The sequence below is a fragment of the Diadema setosum genome, chromosome 10 (genome assembly GCF_964275005.1).
Source record: "Diadema setosum chromosome 10, eeDiaSeto1, whole genome shotgun sequence".
NCBI classification, from domain to species: Eukaryota; Metazoa; Echinodermata; class Echinoidea; order Diadematoida; family Diadematidae; genus Diadema; species Diadema setosum.
This window is the reverse complement of record NC_092694.1, coordinates 6,296,387-6,322,008: the sequence shown is the minus strand read 5'-3', so window position 1 is coordinate 6,322,008 and position 25,622 is coordinate 6,296,387. Positions and strand designations below refer to the sequence as shown.

The following is a 25,622-nucleotide window of genomic DNA, read 5'->3' as shown; positions in this document are numbered from 1 at the left end:
ATGGAAAATGGCATTTTCAGTAATTTTTGTATGACCCTTTTTTGTAGAGTAGTGAGATCAGATATGTCTTACAGTCTTAGAGGCCCCTTTTCATTTCTTAAAAACCATTTGCACAATCTTCACTTTCAAGTCTAATAACTTTTGAAGGGATAATGATAATGCTTTGAAAGTTAGCATTAATCATGGACAGAATGTGTTAATAGAGCATTTTTAATTTCAGCCTAATGTGATAATCTCTTCATTGTTGTTGCTCCAGTGGTTTACATCCTGTTGTTGTCCCATTCATCGCACAGCTAGCGCGGTTTGGTAAGGATTAAACGCTTAAATAGACCCTGTACTTCTGAGCCTCTTTTCTCCGTTCACACTTTTCCAGAGTGTGCGCTTTCTTTCCAATATTTAGATAGGTTAGGAGAGTCCATTTCAATTGAGCTATACATCATTTTAAAGCTTAGAGTCTGTTCTTTCAGAAACTACTCTTAACTAAAAATCTATACCTGGCGACTTTTTGTTGGTTTTGTGATGCAGGGTCACATATACTGAAGAGATACTTGTGTGTTCTAATTCGGTGTAATGTCATGCATTTTCTTTCATAATTATGTTTTCTATTTCAATGACACCCCTTCCATAGCGACACTGTAAATATTGCATCTCTGTTACCTCAATCTATAAAAATGTTATCCCGCTGCAGCTTTATGCAAACTCTCTTACTCCTCCTCCCATTCGTGTAGAAAGGCGGCAAATGCGTGTACAGGTAAAAAAAAAAAAAAATGGCAGGGCAAGTTGCTATGTAATCGAATCCACAACCCAATAACGAGACATCATCCTTCAGTGTCTCTGCTGTGATAAAGATCGCAAATCAGAGACCGGACAGGGAAAGAACGTTGATGCTTCTGTCCTTGGATGGTTCATTTCGGAAAGGATGAGACTTCAACAAGGCGTCACTTTAGTCACCATCATTATCGGCGCTGCGCTGGGCTTGGGGCTGAACAGCGCCGCTGCCTCGACAACACTCGAGCGATGGCGGAACTGCACACTTTACAAGGACATCTGGCCCGACGCAGCCCGCTGGTCCGATGACGCGGGCGATGGGCGCGAAGAAAGTGCCGGCAAAATTCCGCTGTACATTGCCGGATTCCTCCCGTTCTCTGCCACGTACTATGACAAGCTGGTGTGTACGGTTCTCCTTGCCGTCGAACACGTAAACGCTGAACCAAATCTCCTGGAGGACTACGAGCTACGAATTATTTGGAACTGGACTCAGGTATTAGGGCTTGTTTGCCATTTTATGTTTGACTTTGATAAGCAATTATCGTAAAGAATAATTATTCCTTTAAATAAGTTGCATGCAAAAGAGGTTTTAACGAATTACAAATAATGACAGACAACTTCGTAGATCGCTGGAAATTATGTCCTCAAAGCATTATTTATCTGAACATAGACTCCCAAAGACAATGAAATAAAAGCCCTCTTGTTTCCTCTTTTCTGACATGGATTAGGTGTGGGGTCATTTCACCAAACTTGATTGACTCCACAGAAATTATGCTTAATAAAATGCTGACGCTTTATTAAGTGATAACAATGACATCCACATGACAAGACCAGTCCCCTTTCAAGTCTTCTAGAGATATGGCATTACATGACTATCCGTTTACCATTTACTCATGGCTTAAAATTCCGTTCGAGATGGCTTTATCAGGGCATTCATATCTTCTTTTGATTACGGTATCTGAGACTGCTTAAACCGTTCATCAGTGCAATCTTTTGAATAAGAAGCTACAGTTCATTGTTACCAACGCCTTCACTTTACAAACGGGAAAATGATATTGAACATTGCATACTCTATTGGGCATCCCATGTAGGCTCGGCCAGGCCCTGCTCTCCGATATCTTTATGACGTCATCTATAATTCTCCCCAAGTTGTGATGGCTTGGGGACCGACCTACTCTAGCGTGGGGGAGGTGATCAACAGGGTGGCGGCTCAGTACCATCTCGTGCAGGTGAGCACTGTGTTGTTTTTCTTTTTCTCACTATTATAGCTACTGCTTCGTCTATTGTCTTTACCATACTTCCAATTATAATCATAGTTCTCATTGTTATCATTATGTGGGGGAAATAGTGAAAATTACATCCTGAGCCTGAAGTCTAGCATAATGAACATAATGAAAACTGTCCAGTATCTACATCGGTTTATTGACGTGAAAAAAAAAAAGCAAGAGGCCTCAAATGTCCATGATTTCATCTCCATCAAACATCAATATTAACTTTCGTCACCATCATCACCGGCGAGCGACAAATTTGCATTTCTCCTCACTTTGTAAATAGCACCTACCATCATGAACGTGCAGATTTGAAAGTGATAGAGCACTTACGCGACATCAAATTGACAGTTAATCAATGCATCTGTCAATAGGTTGGAATAGCTCAGTTCCAAGCAGACGACAGGCTGCTGGAATATTACCCCTACACGGTGCAGATCTACCCGGCCAACTCGGTCTTCAACCCAGCCAGGGTGGCCCTCCTGAAGGCCATGGATTGGAAAAAGGCTGCGATCGTCTACCAAGACGTCAACCTTTTTAGAGACGTATGTATGATTAGACATGATTACTAAAATACTGTATATTTTATTTTATGTTTTTGTCTATGTATACTGCTCAATGCAATCACTTATGTGTATTTATTTGTGTACTGTTATCGATTTATTTCACTGCACTTGCTATTCTTTGTCTTTGTACTTTTGAAATTTGTATCTAATTTGTATCTGATTGAATGCAGAAATAAATCAAATCAAACAAATTGTGATGGCAAAGAGAGTTTATTCCTCCTGTCCACGAGATTAATGCACCTGACATGACCTCTGACCTCACTGTAGTCAGTAAGAATCGCGCTTGCAGGTGACTGGTACAATCCAAGGAGCTTGCGCAACACACATCGTACCATGTGACATACAATCTCCCCGCAAAGAACAAGACAACATTCCATAACCATGAAGCCAAGATACAGAATAATATGAGTGAGTGAATGGGAGAGAGGAGGGGATGAGATGGGAGAGATAGGGACATATGATGGGAATCGACTGTCGAGACGTCAACCTCTTTCATGTCTTTTGATACATCATATTCCAGTGGACCAGTGTTAAATTTGAAATTTGTTTAAAGAGGAGACTTCAAAAAAAAAAAAAGATTTTTAGAATTGTGCATCTAAACACCTATGAAGTGGTTATACTTAATCACTGTTAATAGGCCTACAGAGTTTTAGAATTTATAGTGATTAGAATGAGGAATACAAATGTTTTCAAAATTTATAACATACCACAATGAACGGGGATGATGATATGGAGCTTCACATATTACAGTAGAATGCATGATTGGGTGATCAAGGAAGCAGAGCAAAAGAAGAAAACATTCATAAATTCTACACAAGTGAACTTGTTAAGGAAGTGGTATTATAATGGAATGGCTTTGCCACATTACTGGAATATGTGAGCCTCCTATGTCATCAGCCTTGTTCCGGGTATTATGATTTGTGTTTTTTTAAGTATTGGCTTATCTGCTCAAGGACTACAATAGAGTCAACAAACCTTTACATGACACTGTCCCTGGATTTATGTACTACATGATATGAAAAGATTTAAGTCATCCGGAATGCCCCTTTAATAATGTCCAAATCAAACGTCGTGCATCATTATGTATTCAAACAAGTCTTCCTTTTGTATTTGATTACCTATCAAGGGCCTTCATTCATCAAACAACACCCAACACGCTATACAGCGGCTGTTCCATTAGAGTCCATTGTGTGTCAATCACACGCCCAAATCTTAATACGCTTTTAGGTATACAGATACATGTATGCTAACACCATGATGAAGTTCTAATGATGAAGGTCTAATAAAGTTAAACTCTAGCTCATTAGTGAGTTGTTTTATCACATGTCTTAACTTGCCTTTTCAGGGGTCTTGTTATACAAGCTTGCTTTTCTAAGACCCCTCCACTTTACATATATAATGCATCTACATGCGTTGTCAATTTATATTCAAATATTCTGCAAATTGTTTTAATCGCATAATTATATTCAGCAATGTATTCCTTGTTACATATTATTGTTTTTATGTAAATTTTTGTATTGTGGAAACTTTGAATAAACTTGAAACTTGAAACTTGAAACTCTCTAATGTTCCAGAGCTGAAAAGGAACTTCGTTCAAAGAGAAATCTAAAATTCCGCAGTCTGCGTTTGCCATGTATATCAAATGCCACATTTTCATGGAACGTAGACAATTACGTATGTGTGTACATTTTATATATATGTTTGTTTTGGCGTGTGTGTTATTATTGTGTGTTTTCGCCGTGTTTCAGCTCTGACATAATGATGATTGGTTGTCAATTATGCCAAATGACAGGTCTGGCCTCGTCGTTCTTTTTTTTTAAATATATTTCGCATTACGGAGTAGAGAAGACGGTATATGCACTCGCTCCTGCGGGCAATTACGTTAATCATTCAGAACTTAATGCACAATTATACCCCCAAATAGATCAAAATTACATTGGACGTTAGAGCAGCGGAGAGTGTTACCTTGCGGTAACAGTGAGACCTTCCACACTTCCGCTATATACAATTTCCCCCTGTCAGTTATTGCTTTCCGCTAGAGGGTCACATATTATACCCCAACCACTTTGACAAACAGGCTCTTTTTATTATAGCAGCGTGCATACACCGTGGGCTTATATTTATACTGCGTTCATGAATTCCTGATCGCCACTTCGCTGGTGTATACCAGAACCAAGGATGATCGGAGGGGGCAGGATCATCACGTTGGGAGTAGGTGGTGCCATTCAACTTTGCCTCCCAGCGCACCCCCCCCCCCCCCCCCCACGGAAAACGTTCCGCGGCCCCTGATCAAAGTCTTGATAAATACTTATACTCCGCTATTTCAACTTTCTGAATTCTAATCCAGGAGATGATAGAGTTTGCTACGATGATGAAAGAGGAAGGAATGCACACCATTGCCATAGAAACCATTAATGATGACCCGCGCACCAATATCGAGAGTCTAAAGGTAAAGTCCAGACAAACCTGTAACGATGGCAACGCAGAGATATCAGCATTTTCCCAGGTCACAAATTGCTTTCTAATTGACAATTAAGGAAATGGCTTACTGATTGTGTCAACAGGAAATTGAAATATATATATATATATATATATATACATATGATCTAAAATAACTTATGATTATGCTGGAACTGTTCATGACAATATATTACACACGAATGATGAATGATATGACTTTCTCTAAGAATTATGGATGTATGTGATATTTTGGCTCAATGTGCTTTTTTTTTTCATTTTAGTCTCTACAGTCTATCGGATTATTGTGTTCTTGTTTGACAGGTGCATTAGTGTGCTGTGATTTCTTTTTCATTTAAAATCTTTATATGATGTGCTCTCTTTGTGCCAATGAAGTTGCTTTTAGGAAGAATATTAGATGAACGCTGAGAGGTATTGCATCAATACATTTAAATTTTATGTAGTGATAAAGAACTTCACTCCTGATCAATATTTGTTACGGGGAACTTTTGCATGCGTTTATCCGCGCTGCATTGCTCTGAGCCTTGGCCAGATATGAGGGTTTTTTTTTCCTTCAGACAAGGTTGCACATGCGGAAAAAAAAAAACTCTGAATACATTTGTGATTTCGCGTTCTACTTACATCTAATTCCGACTGACAAAGACGAAGGCAGAAATATCTGAGGTCCGTCTAAACTTACTTTCATCTCTGCAATATATATATATATATATATATATATATATATATATATATATATATATATGTGTGTGTGTGTGTGTGTGTGTGTGTGTGTGTGTTAAAACGTTCCGACGTTAAACGTTACATATATACATATATATATATATATATATATATATATATATATATATATATAAGAAAATTGGTCTGCTCGGCATCTTGATGATAATATGTTAAGGAATCAGTAGAAGAAGAACGCCGTAAAAAATAAATAAATAAATAAATAAAAAATAAATAAATAAATCCTAGATCTTGAAGATCTTAAAAACGGAGCATAGCTCTCAAATACTGAAAGGCAAGGTCACACTCTTCATCAGTGCCCATGGTGTGACAAAAGATCTTAATCAAACCCGTTTTCAGAAACGGGTTTTATTTTTTTATTTTTTACGGCGTTCTATATATATATATATATATATATATATATATATACATGTACATATTAAAACGCCACCTCAAATTGCCACTCGCACATAGCACAGAGATAAGGTGACAAATAGTAGTGAAAGAATTGATTGGTGCTGAAAGAGTTAATCGGGGCTACGGAGTGTAATCGAAATAGCACTTATAACCCTTCGACGAAGATGATAACTAGTCAATTGCACGCGACAAACAAGACAATGAAAACGCAAACATGTTATATAACTAAGAATAACGTTACGTCGTAGACAGGTAGATATCAGCGGCTTATAAAAGAAATCAGAAAAGGAGAATTAAAGCAACATAGACAGACAGATGGACAGTTGGACGGACAGACAGAATTACATGATTACCTCTCTCTATTTTTTGTCTATATATATTATATATCCTATACGTCATCACAAATGGTATGTTTTAATCTAAATGAATGTAATAATGTATTAATGTATATCGATTAGGGTACTATTCAAAATATAACATAAAATCAATTTGATGCATGCTCACAAACTATGTATGCACGGCACTCAGGAGAGAGAGAAAAAATGGAAGCTTTTAATGCTTGTAATTATTTTAGAGATATCTATTTACACCAAAAGTGTTATCCATAAATTCAGCACTGTACACCCTTCAATAGGAAGGATTTCAGGGTTCATGAAAGTAGCTGCTATTATAAAGCATTATCATTGTAACTAATTAAGCTATCTAGCGATATTGAATATGTAAACAAATCTAAACGAACCAGTTCAAACTTTTCGACGTACTCATTTTTTGTGTGTGCGTGTGTGAATTACCCAATTTTATGATTGTGTTTAAATATTGATCGATATATCAGAAATTGAAAAAAGATTCGTTGTTCTCCATGTCGCCTGCCTGATATCACATTTTGATTTAGAGAAGACGATGTTTTCATATATATATATATATATATATATATATATATATATATATACATATGTATACAAATATATATATATATACATATATATATATATGTTATATATATATATATATATATATATATAATTTCATATACATATATTCATATAATTGTATATATATATATATATATATATATATATATACATATATATTAATTTATAATTGAGCGGTGCGGTGACAGTCAACACTTTAGATCCTGTGGATATTCCCGCACAAAGTATGATGCCTACTTCAAATTGAATTTGAAAAAAGAAATCATAATATTAGTAGTAGTAGTAATAATAATTATGATAATGATAATATTTATAATAATAATGATAAAATAATAATGATAAACAAAAATGATAAAGCATGAGACAAAAAACGAAATTACAAATCTCGTTTTAAGTGAAATATGATTCATATGAGATACTTCAGCAATATTTAGTTGGTACATTAAAAGTGATCCTTTGCTTTTGAATTTTACGTTTCATTCTAATAAGATGCGTTTCCATTTATCAGCTCAAATCCTTTTTTCATCGAGAAGAAAATGTTTGATTTCGATTTTCTTTTACTTTCTAAATCAATAAAATCAGTCGAACTGACGTTTTCTTGAGAAACCTTGCTAATTCAGCCTACACTATATTCCAATCACTATACGTTAACTGCATAACAAATCGATGTCCATTACATGCTTATAAGAAGCTAGTACTTCTTTGTAGCATTGATAATGGACCTACTGTGGGTTAAACAAGAATCAAACATTTACAGCAAGATTTTTACCTGAAAAAAAAATGATATCCCTTCCCCCACAATATTAGCCTTGATTTCTGTCTGTGTCAAAATGAAAAAAAAAAAAAACTGGTGAAAATTATTTTAATCGTAGCATCCATGGCGGTGTTTCTTTAATCTATCTAAAAATACCTTTTTAAAAGTATGCAGTCCAATGTTGTTTACACATTCATTTATTCATACCGTCTTGTATACGTATATATATATATACAACTTGCATTATATGCGTAATTGTGTTTAAGACCGCTCAACTTCCCTTCGTATTATCCTTTCGTTCCTATCAAATGAATCAGTAGCTTTTTGACAACAAAAAATGAGAAAGAAACAACCTACACTTACTAGGAAATACCATGACAGACCAAATGTTTTGAGAAAAGAGAAAGAAGACATGAGACTCATAAAATATAGAAGATATACAGTCAGAGCAGGGGCAGTAGAAAGGGTTTCCTGTTTTCCCCCTTTTTTCAAATCGATAATTTCTTCAATGACGCCTATTTCTCAATAAAAAAAAAAAAACACCCGCTGTCATTTTTGTTACATAAAAGTCTGGCGGCCCTATCTAACGAAGCTTTCCCCTGAAGAAATACTACAAAAATCGATTTTTAGGAAAAAGAAATATGAAGTGAATAGACTGGCGATCTTTTACCTGCATGAACCAACGAATCTCTCCATAAGTCTTAGAATTGCTTCTAGTTGCTTAAGTTATTGAATTGAAACTAGAAACACAAATCTCAAGTTAAAATGTAAAGGATATTTGTCTTTGTTGTCGTTGTGCCTTAAATCTTTGAGTCCCGTCGGAATTATGTTTATGTACAAAGTCCATAGAATAACAAGCTTGTGGTATACTGTGAGAGGGCTTATTTTGTATAGATGGCACGCGACGTCGAACTTTGCGCTTGTAATGCACTCTGCATACATAGAGAGACAATTATTCGAATTGAAAGTAGCTTTGAAATATACTCGTTAAATTCTGGTCTTCCGAAAACATCATGAGGAATAAGCTTCTAAGATGGTCATAATCTTTCAAACAATCTTATCGAGTTTCTCTTAATTCAAGTTTAAAGAATTCTGTCACCAGTCTCCGTTATCAAGACCTTTAAGAAGTTTCGCCTGTCTAAAACTGTCATTTTAAAAAGAACATTTCATGATATCTGCCTTAGATAATCTAAGTTCATCTCTGTAGAAACTTCCATAGCGTTCATGTCAAACTTGTGTGTACTCATAAGTCCATATTAAAGTGCACCCACTGACAGACATGGAACGTAGATTTAGAACTGCAATGATTTTGATGTTTTCAGTTTACACATGACAGTGTTCGAATATCGCTATTTCATAGGGAGGTAAATGTGATACTGTTCTACCCCAAAGTCTAAAATATAGTAAATGTTGCGACACAGTCACTTATGCTCAATTGGGAGTTACGTGTACACCCCACAGTCTACAATAATATACCTATTCATACAGGGTGCGGGACTTCAAACAAACTTTCTGAAATAGCATTTTGAAGCAAATGTCCGTCCTCCTGAAAGTGAGATTCAAATAGTTGTATTTCCCAAAGAAAATAATGATGCTAAAAATGATGATATAAGATGTTCTTTCGATGAAACTACTTATATGACTCCTTCAAAAAAGAAAGGAACCCTCAAAATCTATTCAGCTCACAAACTTATTCAGAGGTGAAGATTACAGATATAGGCCTATTTGTCATCTATTGCAGAAGATATGCCGTTAAACTTTATTACAATGATTACATCATCTCTATTGGTACTTCTGATAAATCAGAAATTCTTCAAAAAGCTAATCACATGAAATTTCAAAATGTTAATCTCCCTTTCGATTTTTTTTTTTACTTATATACAGCGGCACGATGCGCGGATCATATTTCTCAGTGTGTACACCGACACCGCCACACGAGTCTTCTGCGAGGTATATAACAATGATAATAATTATGGTATATCACAAGGGATAGGGAAGAGGATGCCTCGTTATTAATCCGTTGCTGAATTGTTACAATTTCCCGAGGATTTGATACATGGAAGAACGAATGAAACATCCTTTATTCTGTCTTGTCATGAATCATCAAATCATTCATTTATTCATAGTAATATAATGAATTATTGTCGCAATTAATAGAGACAGATGCCCTATTATTTTTACTATCTTTATGGTTTTATGTCTCGAGGAAGGCGTGTGAGTGCTTTTACTCCTAAAGTTTTCTTAATACACGTACACTTCTTAAAAGCATATCGAATCCAATCTGAACTCAGAGTTTGCTATAATTTAATTACCCCAACCTCAACAAATGTCTATACATTAATCAATTAATAAATGAAATTATTAATTCATTCTTCATTCATTCATCCAATCACTTGATAGAGTATCTATTTGTTTCATTGACTTTTGATTTCTTTGCTTAAAAAATGTCTTGTTTTGTTTGAATATCACTTGATTATAGTTAAATGATTTGGGACTTGGCAATTGGTGGAAAAGGTACATGAGGGGACGAAATTATCAGTCGCTTCAGATGTCAGCTGAAATCAGTCATTAACGAATATACTAGTATTATCACTATTGTATATCAGAATATCATCACAGGATAAGATGAATCTGAGTTTAATTGGTAACGTGGATTCTGATTTACAGTGTTTTGGTCTCATGTAGCAAACTTCTTGAAAGATACGAGCCGTCCATAATTACATTTAGTATGCGATGAGGAATGCTATGGGAAAACTTTTGATTATATAGATTATGCTGAATCATATGGTATTATTTCAAGTCAAGTCAAGTTGTTTTATTTCATCTCCAACAAAGTCAGGATACACTGAAATGTTTGAGTATACTTTCTCTAATCAACATTGGTTTTTTTTTTCCAATCAACAGGTTTACAGGCAGGGTTTGTATGGTAAAAAGTATGTCTGGGTGTTGATGGGTTGGTACCACGCCAACTGGTGGGTGATAGAGACCAATAAAATTCTGGCCAGAGGTGAAGATTTCTGCTTGGTGGAAGAAGTGGGCGAAGCCATCGACGGATATCTGAGCATGCGCGGCTTTGAGGTTCAGGAAGACCTATCAACGATCAACTTCAATGGAATAGTAGGTCCTTCTAGTCTGTCTGATTATTAATTACAGTAAATAGGTCAACTATGATATGGGTTGTGATTGGTTAGACTGCATCACGTGATCATGTAAAAATTTCGGTATATGACCTTGTAGGTCTAGTAGGGCCTAGACCTATGGAAAATGCATGTAGGTAGAGGAGTCTATTTATTATAAAAGTTAGCGCATATTCTATTGATGCACAAGCACTGGACTATAGAACTTCAAAAAACTAAATTATTCAGTTGTATTTCACCATGGCCTGCAGCCTCGGTGAAACAAAACGGGACTCGGGATAATTTATTACTTGTCGTTCTATAATCCACTTTAATATATTAATTGCATGAACAAATTGTATAATGGTATATTCCTTAACCTTAATAGTCAAATTGTAGTTCGGACTACATAGAGATAAGTGTAGCTTTCAAAAAATGAAAATAGAAGTTATTTTGAGGATCGTTATATATGGAACATAAATGATATCTAACATCTACTTTGATGGAACACGTCGAAAATTCGGGCCTTGAGTGTGACTTTACAATCCAGGATTTGTTTGTCGGTAGAAATAATGATGTAAATATAATGATAATAATCATGTAAACTGAGTATTATCAATAATTTGGTATTGGTATCTTCCTATGCTCTGATCTTGTGCTTCAGTTTTTTACTGTATACTTATTTCATTTCTCGATATCGTGAACAAAATTAATGACTTTTTGATTTTTGTTCCCGTCTATTATTTTTCAAACTCAAAGTACCCGGACGAGGATCGCTTGGAGTTTTTCGAGTTTCTTCAGGGGCAGCTCGTCACCACTGGTGCATGCGACTCCTATGGTTACGATCAGGTATGAAAATAATATATACAAGTCAGGATTATGATACTTAATATTATTTAGAAGATATGAATTGCAAATGTTTTCATCTAATCCATCCCTTAAAGTAATTGCTTGATAAGAATAGCATTACAATCAATACAATTTCCCGCCTTCTGAAGGAGGAGATAAGTCAAGTGCTCTTTCATTATCCTAGAAACATATATTCTTTCAGTGCCCTGCCACTTCTATGACGTCATCGGCTGTTTTAGCATTCTCGTCAAACGATGACGGCACAATAACTTTATATTTTCTTTTTGGGAACAGATTGCCCAATATTTCCTCAAACTTCTTTGATGTGTCCTTTTCATACAGTATTACTCTATTCATTGAATCCATGCATACATCTGGGATAAATTTCCCCTTTAAGTTTTCCTCTTGTAACTAACATTAAACTGTTATAATGGTACACATTTATTGGACGCCGACTTATATCTGCCAATCCTACTTTGCTTCCCGTCCGTATACATAAAATACAAAATCTAGACACTCGTTTCGTTCTGTGCATTGATTTCCTGGCCTAGATCATGACCATAGCCCTGGCCCTGAACGCTTCTAGTCACGTGATATCCTCTCAGTATCCCGGCCTCTCACTGGCTGACTTTACTTACGACAACAAGATCCTAGCAGACATCATGGTGGAGGAGACCAAGAAAACACGATTTGTCGGTCTGACGGTGAGTCTAGCTGAGTGACAAGGCCATGATTGTTGACATGATAACACAAACTACACATATGTCATTTCATATCCGACAAAGGTGTAGAGTACAATATGACAATAAACGGTGATTGCATATTCAAAGAATAGATGTAGAAGTTCAATTACATTATAGAAAATTAAAGATGCTCAAAATTATTCTAATTTCAAATAGTATTATCTCAACAGTATCGAACCTACATTAAATTATTGCAGACATCTTCATCAACTTCATTGTTCTTTATTGTAGACATTTTTGTCAAACTTTATCATTTCTGCCATCGCTATCAAAATTTGTGAGAAGTCCCATTAGATTATAGGTTTATCGGCATCCTAATTCAAACATTTTGTCCTCAAGTTTGACCCGTTATCTGTTAGTCCTTGTTCATATGATCGCAACCCTTTATTCGTGTTTCCCGTTCAGGGACCAGGGACTTTCGATGAGTATGGGAGTAGGGAGAGTGACGCAGTAATCCAACAAATACAAGGTAAAAAACAACAACAATGTAATTGTTTGGTGGTGGACTGTGGACGTTTGTTTGTTTCGTCTGTTTGTTTGTTTGTTTGTTTGTTTGTTCATTTGGGGTTTTTTATATTTGAATGAATTTGAAAAGTAATAAAAGAGTATAGTATCTTAGGATTTCCAAACGAATTATACGTCTGGATAAATTGTAATTGACTCAAGTTTCATCTTAAAAGTTTTGCTTAAAATTTGTTGAGACAGATCGTCTATATATTTGCAATCGCAATAGAAAAAAAAAACAACGTACGCTTACAGGTTAATCTTGTAGAAAGACTATTGAAAGACGTTGGAATCAAGATGGTTTTTTGATTGTTACTGAACTATTTATTATGCTGTTATGATTAGAATGATATACTCTGCATCACAAAATTAACAGAAAGTCCCGCGCCCTTATTTCAGATGAAGACTCAAAATAAGTGAAATGGGTCAACCCTGTCAACTTCAGTGTTTTATATGTTCTGAAAGAGCATTTTGTCTTATACATATAATTGTAACGTTTCTGATCAAGATACAAATATAGAGCACCTTTTTCGACAATAATGTGATGGGTATAGTCTGAGAGGCCCCTTTTTATTTCCTAAAAACTATATACACACTCCTAACTTTTAACTCTGATAACGTTTGAAAAGATAACACTATTCCATTTGAAACTAGTATTAATCATAAATAGAATGTGTTGAATAAAATGTAGAAAATTATGCCTAAATTTGATAACCCCTTTATTGTGGCTGCTACGGAGATTTACATCCTCTTTTTTTTTTTCTTTTTTTTTAGGGGGGGGGGGGGCATTCGTTGCCCAGAGCACAGCCTGGTATGATCGATGATTAAGCACTTGAATAGACCCTGAAGCTCTTTTCCTTACAAAGATTTTTTCCAGGATGCGTTATTTCCGTTGTGTGTGTGTGTTTGTGTGTGTGTGTGTGTGTGTTTTAGATAAGTTATAGTAAAGTTCATATGTATTGACTCATACGTCATTATACAGCTTAGACTCGAGCCTACTCTTTACGAATCTCCCCTTTAACTAAAAGTCATTTTCTGGCGACGTTTTGGTATTTTTGTAATCTCATATCATGAACAAAACACCTTGATGTATTTCAAGTTACTTACATGAAATTGTGGTTTCACTTTTTTTTTTTAATCTCATCATTCCCCGAACACAGACGGCGTGGTGTGGCAAATCTTTGTCTATGATCGCAAGACGGATGGCATTCGATGGAAACAAGAATTTAAGTGGGAAGGTATTACTATTTCATCGACAATTTCGAATGAATGTTTCCTGCTAATTTTACATCTAAAGATATAAACAATCATTTGACCATAAAATTGGTAAAGGGCCGTTTTTAAACATTTTAAATTAATTTCATCATCAACTATAGTAAAATGAAATATTTCCAAGGATATCTCACTGTCTTGCTGCATAACAAGGAGCGTTCTTCAAGTTATGGTAAAAGATGCACTATTTTTTATTATTTCATCTGTTTGTTACTAGGTTTAGTCGTTTATATCTTTAATTGACAACAATGTGAATAAATCGTTTTGCGATCAAGCTCTTCATCTTAATGAATCACGAAGGTCAAATAAGATATATATAAGAAGATGTCACTCCGAAATGCACTGCGTTATTAACCGTCACCTTACATGCTTGAAACGGACTTTGGAAAGTATCCTTTACAAACGAAAACTTATCCAGTGCAGATCTTTTCCCCTCTTTTTCATTGGTGTTGATGATATTTCAAATATTTCGAAGTGCATTAAGGGTGATTTGTTATCTATATACATCACTGTGTTAGCGACTTAGTAATGATAAGCTGGTGGATCATATATATATATATATATATATATATATATATATATATATATATATATATATATATATATATATATATATATATATAAAACATTTGTTCTTAATTGCTATGCCAAAATACGCGGACAGAAACATTCCAGATTTATTATGATGCGCATCATGCAAGAAATGTCGGGAAAAAAGCCCGAATCAAAACAGAACAATACCAAAAAACAAAACAAAACGAAGATTCTTTGTTGCGTTAATCGACCTAGCTTTCAGGTTTGTTTTTTTTTTCAACATGGATCTTCCATGCATCTTTTTAAATCTCGAGTGTGTGTTTGTCGCTCTTTTCCATTCAAGGTTCCTTCGTACCAGTGGATGGTCCAACAGAGATCAAAGTCGATGTTGCTATTGGCAACACCAATAAAATCATCATCCTAACCGCTGCTTCACTTGGAATTCTACTTGCCATTGCCTTCTTGGCCATTAACGTTTGCCACAGGAACAAGAAGTAAATGTTTACTTTGTAATTTTGTCAGAGTTCGTTAGATAATTTGTTAAAACCGTTAGCTAAGAAAGGTTATGCCCTTCCTTCCATATACTTTCTAATTGTAAAACTAAAGAGATCAATATTGTTAAGTGGTCAAAGAAACATCAAGCTAGAAAAATCAATTTGTAATATTTTTGATCACGCAAGTCCCACCTTTGTTAGATTGTGTTATGAGTGCAATACATACAGCGGGGTTCTGTAACTCTCGTTTCTTTGGTATACTCCACGCAATTCGCCGTTAAAAGCAATGTCATATGAAATACTAATTAATTACCAAAACTGCATCAAAGTGGTGACCTAATTTAGAATATCAAATTAGAAAGCTTTAACTTGAAATACCTCTGTCCGCCTTTTACGCTTGAAAACACCTATCTATCTAATCAACACATTTCGTGGATGGATGAGCGCTTGATAGGCCTATTTATAATCTAGTAGGATGTCAAGGTCACGACTTTTTGTTCTGTTTTGAATCATTGTACTTCTCTTGAAACGTTTGCGCGATTTGGCAGACTTTACTTCACATTTTGAGCAACCTTTGTGACTTTATGAAAAAAAAAAAAACAACAACAACAAAGCCACTCTCAACAAGACTTCTTAATCCTGATTCGAAGCAGCGGTTGTGCTCAAAGGCAAGGCCCACTCCATCTTCCTTGCATTCCCCATGATCCTTTGGAAGAGACTTGAAAGTTCACCCAAATATATCGCTGATTTGAGTAAAATTGATTTTTACTCATTTATTCATGTCATACGCTTGAATGAATGAGAAAAAAATAAATGCATGATAATTGGCCAATCAGATTGCAGAGATTTTGTAGCCCATTTAATAATACATTGTACCTTTCACGTTGGGTAACAAACGTCCGTCTACCTCTTCTCCTAGAGCCCTGAAGATATCGAGTCCCATGTTGAACAACGTGATCGCCGCTGGTGGCGTGCTTCTCTACTCCTCCATATTTTTAACCAGCGAAGCCCTCCAAGTCACAGACGGAGGCGACCCAATCGCCCTTGCACTGCGATGCCAGGTAAGCCGTCAGAAACGGGGTCATTCCATTGTATTGAGATCGACACCCACGAGTCATACGGCCCACGAGTTCAACACTATAGGCAAATAAGGCCTATGAGTTCTATAGCATTGACAGTAGGCAAACAAGGTTCACGACCCGACACTACGCAAAAAAAGGCCCACGATTAGGACACTATTGAAAGCAAAGAAGGCCCACGAGACTGACACATTTAAGCCCCGTGATGTAATGTCCGTCTCGTGGGCCTTGTTTGCCTTGTCAAAGGTCCTCTGAACAATGATAATTTCACTGTCATGGCAGTCAAAAGGTAACATCCGGGCTCCTGCCACAAGGTACCTAGCGATCGATCACGGTACCCTTTAACTCATTCCTTGTTTACTATTTCGTAATGCCCTAATACATTGTACTCAATTTAGATTATTGAAGAGTTTGTTCGCAAAAACCGATAAGTCCATTTTTGAAGATTTTGAAGTATGGTCTCTGTCATAAAGTACAAAATAATACCTTTCAAATGATATATTGGTCACTACATATAAAGGTATATTTTTGAAGTTATGGTCAAAATAAGCAAAAAATTTCTTATTATTCTCTTTATTTTTCTTGACCTTTAATCGCAAATATCTCCATTTGGCAAATATTTGACTTCATTTGTTAATATCACACAGATTCTGATGCGATGTTTCTGTGTATATTTTGAATTATATTATTCAGGATAGCATCCTTTTAATTCTTTTCATTTTGCCTTTGTGTTTCTTGAAAAGATACTGAAATAATCCTTGTTTGAAATATCAATGATTTTGTGCAACCCTTTCCAGTTATCTAGCTGAATCAAATAAAAGACGACAGCTTAGTTTTAACATTTATTGAATTGATAATTTGTACACGTCTCGACGTAAAATGATATCGCACTGATATCAATATCATTCGCGACTTTTGCCGAAATTCAGACTAATATTTGTCTCTCCTTTAGTTAATAATTACTAATTTTGTCTCTCCTTTCCTTACTATATGTCTATTTCTCTATATATTATACATCTGTTTATCCTATTCATTGAATTCATCCCATTTAAGCCATCCGTCTATCTTTTAACCAATTAATTTATCAATAAATCCATCCCTCAGCCCATCACGTATATCTAGTTATCTACCTATACATCTGTCTGTCAGTAGAGTCATCTATCTTTTTGTCTCCTTTCCAATTCATTTACCAATTTCTCTTCCCTATCCAGAGTGTTCTCTTAGTCGTCAGTGTGGGACTCTCTTTATCATTTGGGGCCCTTTTCATGAAGACTTATCGTATTCATCAAATCTACACCAGTGCCATGAAAGCAAGGAAAGTGCTGGTAAAGAGACTAAAAATAAGACACTCCCCCTTGAAACTTGATCTACATGGCAATATTGTGTTATTATAAAATGCAGTAAATGCTTTACATTCTACATTATAACAATAGAGATTTTTTTCTTGCTTGAGTAGGTATTATAGTGTACGTGCGCAATCATCATTTTGGACATTTGCATATTGGGTGTGAGTTAATTGTTATGTAATTTTGTAATTAAGTGGATAAGACATTTTCTTTGAAAGGAGAATAAGTATAAAATAAAATAAAATGAAATCACTTTTTTTTTCTAAACCTTGTGTGAAGTGCTCTTACAGATTACATTTTCGGTCGGTACAGCTGCACGTTTGTGAAATTGTGTAAAATGTCGTAGAACAGTGTCGATTAATAGTCCTAGATTGATTTAATTAATTCAGACAAGTGCAAGTGATTGAGCAAGTTCCTGACCAAAAAGAAAGATGGCAGAACTGCGAGGCTTTCGGTGGAAACGAATACTACTTTATAGTGTATAAGATTAACTTTTCCTTTTATGTAAGATCTTTTCTATCAATGATGTAATAATTCAATTGATGAAAAACATGCATGACTTATCATTTTTATCATTCTTTTTAATAAAGAAGGAGTAAGGTTAGATAAGTTCAGTTTAAAATGTCATTTCATTTATTTCTTTTTTGTTTTCAACAAAGAATTTGAGTGTACAAAATTCTACTTTCGTTTTGTATCTGTCATTCCATCTCCTTCGCATTTTGCTTATCATCATTGCTTTTCTAGAAAGGTTTAACAGACTCTCGTCTCCTGATGACGATCTTCTGCTTCGTGGTCATCGACCTCGTTTTCTTTGCCCTCTGGCTGAGTTACGACCCGATGACGATACGGACGGTGACTTTCACACCAATCGTGAGCATGTAGTAATTTTCCTATGTGATGATAAGCCACGAAGTATGGATTAAAATTTTGGTTCCATCTTATATATTTTGCGACATACATTATCATAATTGTATTTACGATTTCCAAAAAATATAAAAGTGACAGAATATCCTTTAATACTGCTAGTAAATCTACCATGACTGGAAACTTCCCCCTTAATCAAATAATTGTGTTTATGATAGTGGTGCTGATGATGATGTTGGTGGTGATGACAGTGATAATGAATGGTGATAATGACGGTGATGATGCTGAAGATAGCAGTGATGATGACATTGATAATGATTATGATAATGATGCTGATGATGACAGTAATGATGATGTTGATAATGATGATGGTGATTATAATGTTTATGATGTCGATGTTGATGTTGATAAAAATGTTGATGTTGATGTTGAAGTTGAGGTTGATAATGATGATGGTGTTGATATTATATGATGGTAGTGGTGATAGTTTTGATGATGTTCATGTTCATGTTCATGTTGAGGTTGATAGCGATGATGACCAAGATAGTGATGATTGTAATGTTCAAATTATAAGTGATTATAGGTATTGTTGTTGTTCCTGCCATCACAATCGATATCATGTACCGCTGTAGTGATCAGAATGATTATATTATAACCATCGTTACTTATTGCGATAGTAGTCGCAGTGCTAGTATCGTCGTTGTCACCACCACCGCCACCATCAATATTGTTTTTACTTCCGCTGGAATACTCATTTTAGCAAGAACATCTATCAATTTATTCTCAATAAATATATGCAGCTAAACATTTCGAAAATGCAAAATGATGCAACGAACAGTCTCATAATGCTTTTGCAAATGTTTCAAAATGACCAGATTTAATGTTATTCTCCAGTACTAACTACACAAAATAGCATCATGTATATCGTGATGATGATGATGATGATGACCATTTATTTTCATCTTTGATAGTGCAAATTAAAAAACACACATATAAATTCAGGATCTTTGCAGAAATGATCTACTGTTCTGAGTACCAAATTCCTTTTATTTCGCAGTTTGACGAGACGGAGCCCGAAAAAGAGATTTTTAAGGTGCCAACTCTTAACACGTGTACTTCAGACCACATGATTCCCTTCTTGGGAGCTCTAGGAGTGTACAAGGGTGGATTGCTTGTGTTTGGCGTCTTTCTAGCCTGGTCTGTGAGGAACATTCGCATCATGGAACTCAATGACAGTATGTAATCAACCAAAGATATCTTCTAACCTAACCTTTTGATATTGCCTTTTGATATTACACATGCGTTAAAAGAGTTGAAGATGGATCTTTGGATAGGTTCAGATACGCCTAATTGACTTGCTATGAATATCTTTACGCTCTCACTGACGAAGCCCATGAATTGCAAAAACAGCTGTATTATCTTACGTGTATATCTCTCTTTGCCAGGTAAATTTATTGCTCTGTCGGTGTATACTGTCTGTTTGACGTGTGTGATCAGCGTCCCCTTCGCCTACGTACACTACAGCCAAGGAAACATCAACTTTGTCTTCACGTTTGTTGGATGCGCCATCTCCATAGCGACCACTGTCGTCCTTTGCCTGGTTTTCGTACCGAAGGTAAAGAAGCACTCTGGAATCTTGGTATCCTGCCCACAGGGGCTGGGATTGGGGGAGGAACTTACGGGGTTGTTGCACCTGGTTCTTCAACTAGCAGCATATCGTAGTAGTAGTAACACAGCAGTAGTAACTATGCTACAGTAATCGCAGCAGTAGAAGCAACGAGAGTTTATAATGCTGTAATAATTTTTACAAGGGTAGCATCACACTATCCAGAAATATTGACGCAAGATAGCAATCCGAAAATGAAATTTTCAGTTTTATGAGAAGTTCGCCCATCAAACTTGGTTAAAATCCAATCAACAGCCGAATCAGGTACAGTGCCCATAGAAGGTCAAACGACGGGGCCACAAACGAAGACTCATACACTATGTACACGAAGATGGGAATCCTTATTAAGAAGTTTTCCAGAAGGAAACAAGAAGGAAGCACAACGGCCGCACGAAGATGTTGCCACCACTCACGAGGTTGTTGCTGGAGCCTGAGAAACTCCATCATGATGGCATAAGATGCCCTCATGGATGACCCGATGTTAATACAATCAGAGCAGAATTTGAACACTTCTTTTATCTTGTGTCCATTTCTGCTCAATTTCGAAACAGTGTGATGCCTGTAATCGAGATTACCTACCCAGCTCGTGAAAGGGTTTCCTTTTGCTCAATCGTTTTATTGACCATTTTACCATGCATTTTTTTTTAATTCTAAAGACATGGTAAGCATGGAAAATTTATTGCAAAACTTCTTTTTGCTGATCTCAGATTATAGCTCTTAGTAACCCGGATGACGTGGGTACACAGCAACGCGTTGGCATGGGAACTTCGACGGACGACACTTTCAAGGATAAGGACGCCGTGTTGGTGCATCTTCATAGCAAGCTGCAACAGGTATCACAGAGGCTTCATAGGCTACAGTAGATACACTACCCCTCTGAATTTAGATAGCGCCCCCCCCCCCCACACACACACACAATCAGGTGCCGCGGAGCTATTTTTTAAAGTTTTGTTTTGTTTTGTTTTGTTTCTTAAAAGGTGGGGTGGAGGATGGGTCGGGAAAGGGGGAGTTGGATGGGCTGCAGCGGATCAATAGTAACCCCCCCCCCCCCCCCATTAGACGGGAAGAATCTATGGACGGATCCTTCAAAAAATTGGGTGTTGTAATTTTTTTCAGTTTTTTGTTTTCTATAGGGGGATTTTGTTTTCATGTAATCATTTTTCTTTTACAAGCCAAAATGCCTTCCTCCCCCCCCCCCCAGTTCCTGCCCTGCCATTATCATTACCCCCAGCGTTGCCAGGTATCCATTTATACACCTGGGTCGAGAGGGACATGTTAAGTACAATGTAGTGGGTAAAAACATCTTGTTCAAGGACGCATGGACCTTAGGTCCATGAAGGACGTAAGCATTGCGAGGGAATCAAACTCGGGTCCTCCGATTGGGAGTCGGGAGTCTTATCCCCCATGCCACAGCGCCCCCACAGCTCTCTTCAAGAGAGAGAGAGAGAGAGAGAGAGAGAGAGAGAGAATCTTTCCCAGTAAGCAGAATAATTGATTAGTCGAGTAAAATTTAATGTATCGTTGTTTTCAGTGAAAAGAAACAAAAGCAAGGGGGAAATCGACAAAGAAATTATGGACCTGTTGTCTCTGATAGAGGTGTATCTATTACTCAAAATCGCTGAAAAATCGATAGTATGTATTTACTTCAATGAAGGTCGATGTGTCAATCAGTCGTAATTTAGCGCTTAACGCTTAATGTAACGATTAATGGCGTTTTGCCTCGTTTCTCTTTATTCTCTTTTTTTTTTCGTCGTAGAAACTACAAGAACGGAAGGAGCTGGAGGAGGAGTTGGCAACACTTGATCGACTCTGTCTCCTTGGTGATTAATAGATGACATCCGTTTCATTCTCGATGACATCCGGGTCATCCTCAGAAATGACGCAAGTTGTCATTCTTGCCTTACATTTTTACCTCGGAGTCTGCAATTATCTTCAGGAATTTAATATGTTCACGTATACAAATTGCAGCTGCACATAAGTGACAAAAAGAAGATGAGCACAAGTTACTCATTTTTTTTTTCACTATGGCTTTCCATACACCAAACAAACACAAGATGATATTTTGCTGTTTGCATTTCACTCTTTTAGTTTAATTTCATTCATTTCATAAGCTCTCGAAGACCAGTCATCTCTAACGCTCGCCCATTGAAATAATTGATTAACAGATGGATGTACAGTCATTTACTTACATAGATATGAAGATACCTGCATACATGAGTACAGCAATATAATAATGAATCATTAAAAGACCCTGCAATCAAACACTGTCCACTGAAACGCTAAGTTTTATTTTGCCATCTTTAGAAACAGTGTCGAGGATTTTTACCATCATAGGTCCTTTTCGCCATATCATTTTGTCTTGGTCATCCTTGTCTGTAAAATACTCGCAAAAGTGGCAATGATTACACGCTATTCATTTGTCTTACTTTTGTATTACTTAATGTATTACCCTTTAAAGGGAAGGTAAACCCAAAGAGCAATGTGGATTGAGTGAAAGCAGCAACATTAGTAGAACACATCAGTGAAAGTTTGAGGAAAATCGGACAATCGATGCAAAAGTTATGAATTTTTAAAGTTTTGGTGTTGAAACCGCTGGATGAGGAGACTACTAGAGGATATGACGTGTGAGTGGACAACAATACAAAGAAAATATAAAGGAAATTCAACAAAAATTCACTTTTCTAGAATTATGAAAGAGCAATGGACCAACCTCTTTCAGAAAGCAGGGGGAATAATTGCTATCCCTAACATATGTCAATATCAAGTTGATGGAATTTGTAATTTTCATGAAAAATTGATTTTTGTAGAATTTTCTTTATATTTTCTTGGTATTGTTGTCCACTCATACGTCATAACCTCTAGCAGTCTCCTCGTCCAGCGGTTCCAACACCAAAACTTTAAAAATTCATAACTTTTGCATCGATTGTCCGATTTTCTTCAAACTTTCACTGATGTGTTCTACTAATGTTGCTGCTTTCACTCAATCCACATTGCTCTTGGGGTTTATCTTCCCTTTAAATAACTATGTTTTGTCCGGGTCATTCATCAATTAGCACCTTAAAATGTTGATATAGTTATGATACAGTTTTGTTATTATCGTTGCTACCATTTTCTCTTATACAATGACTCTGACGGAGTTTGATGATATTCTTATCCTTATGACACATGGGAAGAGTCATCAATTTCAGAATGAATTCTGGAGAAAAAGTGTTTCATGGTAAGCAGGCTGTATCATGAGTTACGAAATGCAAAGCAAATAACGGAATCTGAAAATAGGGAAATTTCAACTTTCCTCTTTTGTTTATACAGTACTTCATAGTGAGATCGAGCAAAGGTCATATTAAACATGTCATACGCATTGTCACAACTGGCTAGAAGCAAGTTTTTTTCACTATATTCTATGCATCCACCTTAAGATAGTTTGTTACAAGTTGCATTACAAGTGATGTGATTTTTTTCGCCGCAATCTGTCAATAATGCACGGGACTCGAATAGTACCATCATAGTATACAACGATATCAAAGCTTTAAAACGTGAAAAGGCCCCGTATTGTCATTGAAAAAATTGAGAATTAGTTCTTGCTCTCAGCGTATAGAAAAATAATGTGACCTCAATTTCACAGCTTATTACTCTCGGGTAATCGTATTCTAATATTCGTCTATGATGTACCGTCATTCAAGGCTGAATTACTACGAAGTCCTAATTGGGTCAATTAGATGTATTCAGTATATTCAGGGTCATTTCGCTGTTATATGACGAATAAAAGCACGGTTAGTTTTGCATTTGATTATTGCCTTGGATACGACTCCGACCTTATGGAGAGCAGATTATACTCTGAGTGATGAGTGGTCAAGTTTCCCTATGCTTGTCAATGAAAACATCAGTTGATGGTATACACACACACACACACACGAATATACTATTATATATTATGTTACATATTATATATCATATATTATATATTATGTATTTTATATTATATATTATATATTATATATCATACATTATATAATATATATTATATATTATGTATTAAATATTATATATTATATATTACATATCATATATTATATATTATATATTATATATTATATATTATATATTACATATCATATATTATATATTATATATTATATATTATATATTACATATCATATATTATATATTATATATTATATATTATATATTATATATTATATATTATATATTATATATTATATATATGTATATAGTATTATTATTCGCTATGATAATACACGTAGATGTAAATATGTTATGCGTGATTCTGTATATGTGTACGTGTACCTGTATGTGTCAGTGAATATCTGACTCCGGACCAGAATTTTTATGAGGTTTCTTCGGAAATTATTGCTCTTGGGGTGGCAAGTTACCTGTCCTGTTTCATATTTTTCCAGTGAGAAAAAGGATTGAACTGATGAATCTCGGAGCATCGCTAAATCGACCTTCAGAAAAAATTTGGACATTTAAAGGCTTCGACGCATTGTATGTTTTGTTATATCATGCATAGAGGGATAATAAATTATAGATTGTTTTGCGGACAGACTTTTTTTATTCTCTTCATTGTCTGCTACAAAACATGATTGTTATTACTTTCTTCTTTATGAAGACGGGTCAGAAGTCTGATACCCTCTTTATATTCAAATTGTTGCATTTTATTTGTTACAGATATTTTGGCATGTAATCTACTCCAAATTTTGTATGACCTCCCTGAAAAGCAGTTTAAAAGCTGAAATCAGGCTTTTTACCGTATCGAAATGAATACAAATCAAGTCAAATTACATCAAATCGTTTGTTCAATCTAATCAATCAACATTGTACACTTTTTCTGTGAATCTATACAGCATTTAGGTAAATTTAATAATTTTCACTATATTGCATTTGAAGATCATCAAAATATATGCACAATACCGCACAGAATGAATGCAACAAACTATACAGGTACATATTATATAAAGAGTTTTATCACAAAAACAAGTTAACTTTATTCATGTCAATTCGAGACATTTGCTGTTAAAACTGCTATAAAAAAGAAATATATGGGACTTTTATCGTATCTTATATTCCTCGAAAAGCAACAAGTGGGTACTGATGTTCGATTTTGCTCTATCTGATAATGGACTTATTTTAAAATGTTTAAAGATGGCGCTCAATCCCGTTTGAGGCAAAACTCTTCATAATATAGACCACTCTACATGCCAATAATTACACTACGACTGAATGCAGAAGGAATAATA

General features: G+C 35.6%; 1 protein-coding gene across 1 annotated transcript; it reads left to right on the top strand.

The window, feature by feature from the left end:
- Positions 1 to 919: 919 nt before the first annotated feature.
- Positions 920 to 22,195, top strand: LOC140234447 (gamma-aminobutyric acid type B receptor subunit 1-like). The gene is made up of 18 exons (XM_072314493.1): positions 920 to 1,261; positions 1,860 to 1,997; positions 2,411 to 2,581; positions 4,950 to 5,051; positions 9,785 to 9,850; positions 10,805 to 11,017; positions 11,776 to 11,865; positions 12,417 to 12,569; positions 13,014 to 13,077; positions 14,273 to 14,350; positions 15,262 to 15,412; positions 16,332 to 16,473; positions 17,703 to 17,816; positions 18,582 to 18,707; positions 19,759 to 19,936; positions 20,147 to 20,316; positions 21,075 to 21,200; positions 22,124 to 22,195. Exons 1-18 carry the CDS (start codon positions 920 to 922, stop codon positions 22,193 to 22,195), a joined length of 2,496 nt encoding a protein of 831 aa, XP_072170594.1.
- Positions 22,196 to 25,622: the final 3,427 nt, after the last annotated feature.

Coding starts and splice junctions, on each gene's coding strand:
- LOC140234447 (XM_072314493.1), top strand. CDS start 920: ATGAGACTTCAACAAGGCGTCACTTTAGTCACCATCATTATCGGCGCT. Junction 1,262..1,859: donor TTATTTGGAACTGGACTCAG/GTATTAGGGCTT, acceptor CATCCCATGTAG/GCTCGGCCAGGCCCTGCTCT. Junction 11,018..11,775: donor CGATCAACTTCAATGGAATA/GTAGGTCCTTCT, acceptor TCAAACTCAAAG/TACCCGGACGAGGATCGCTT.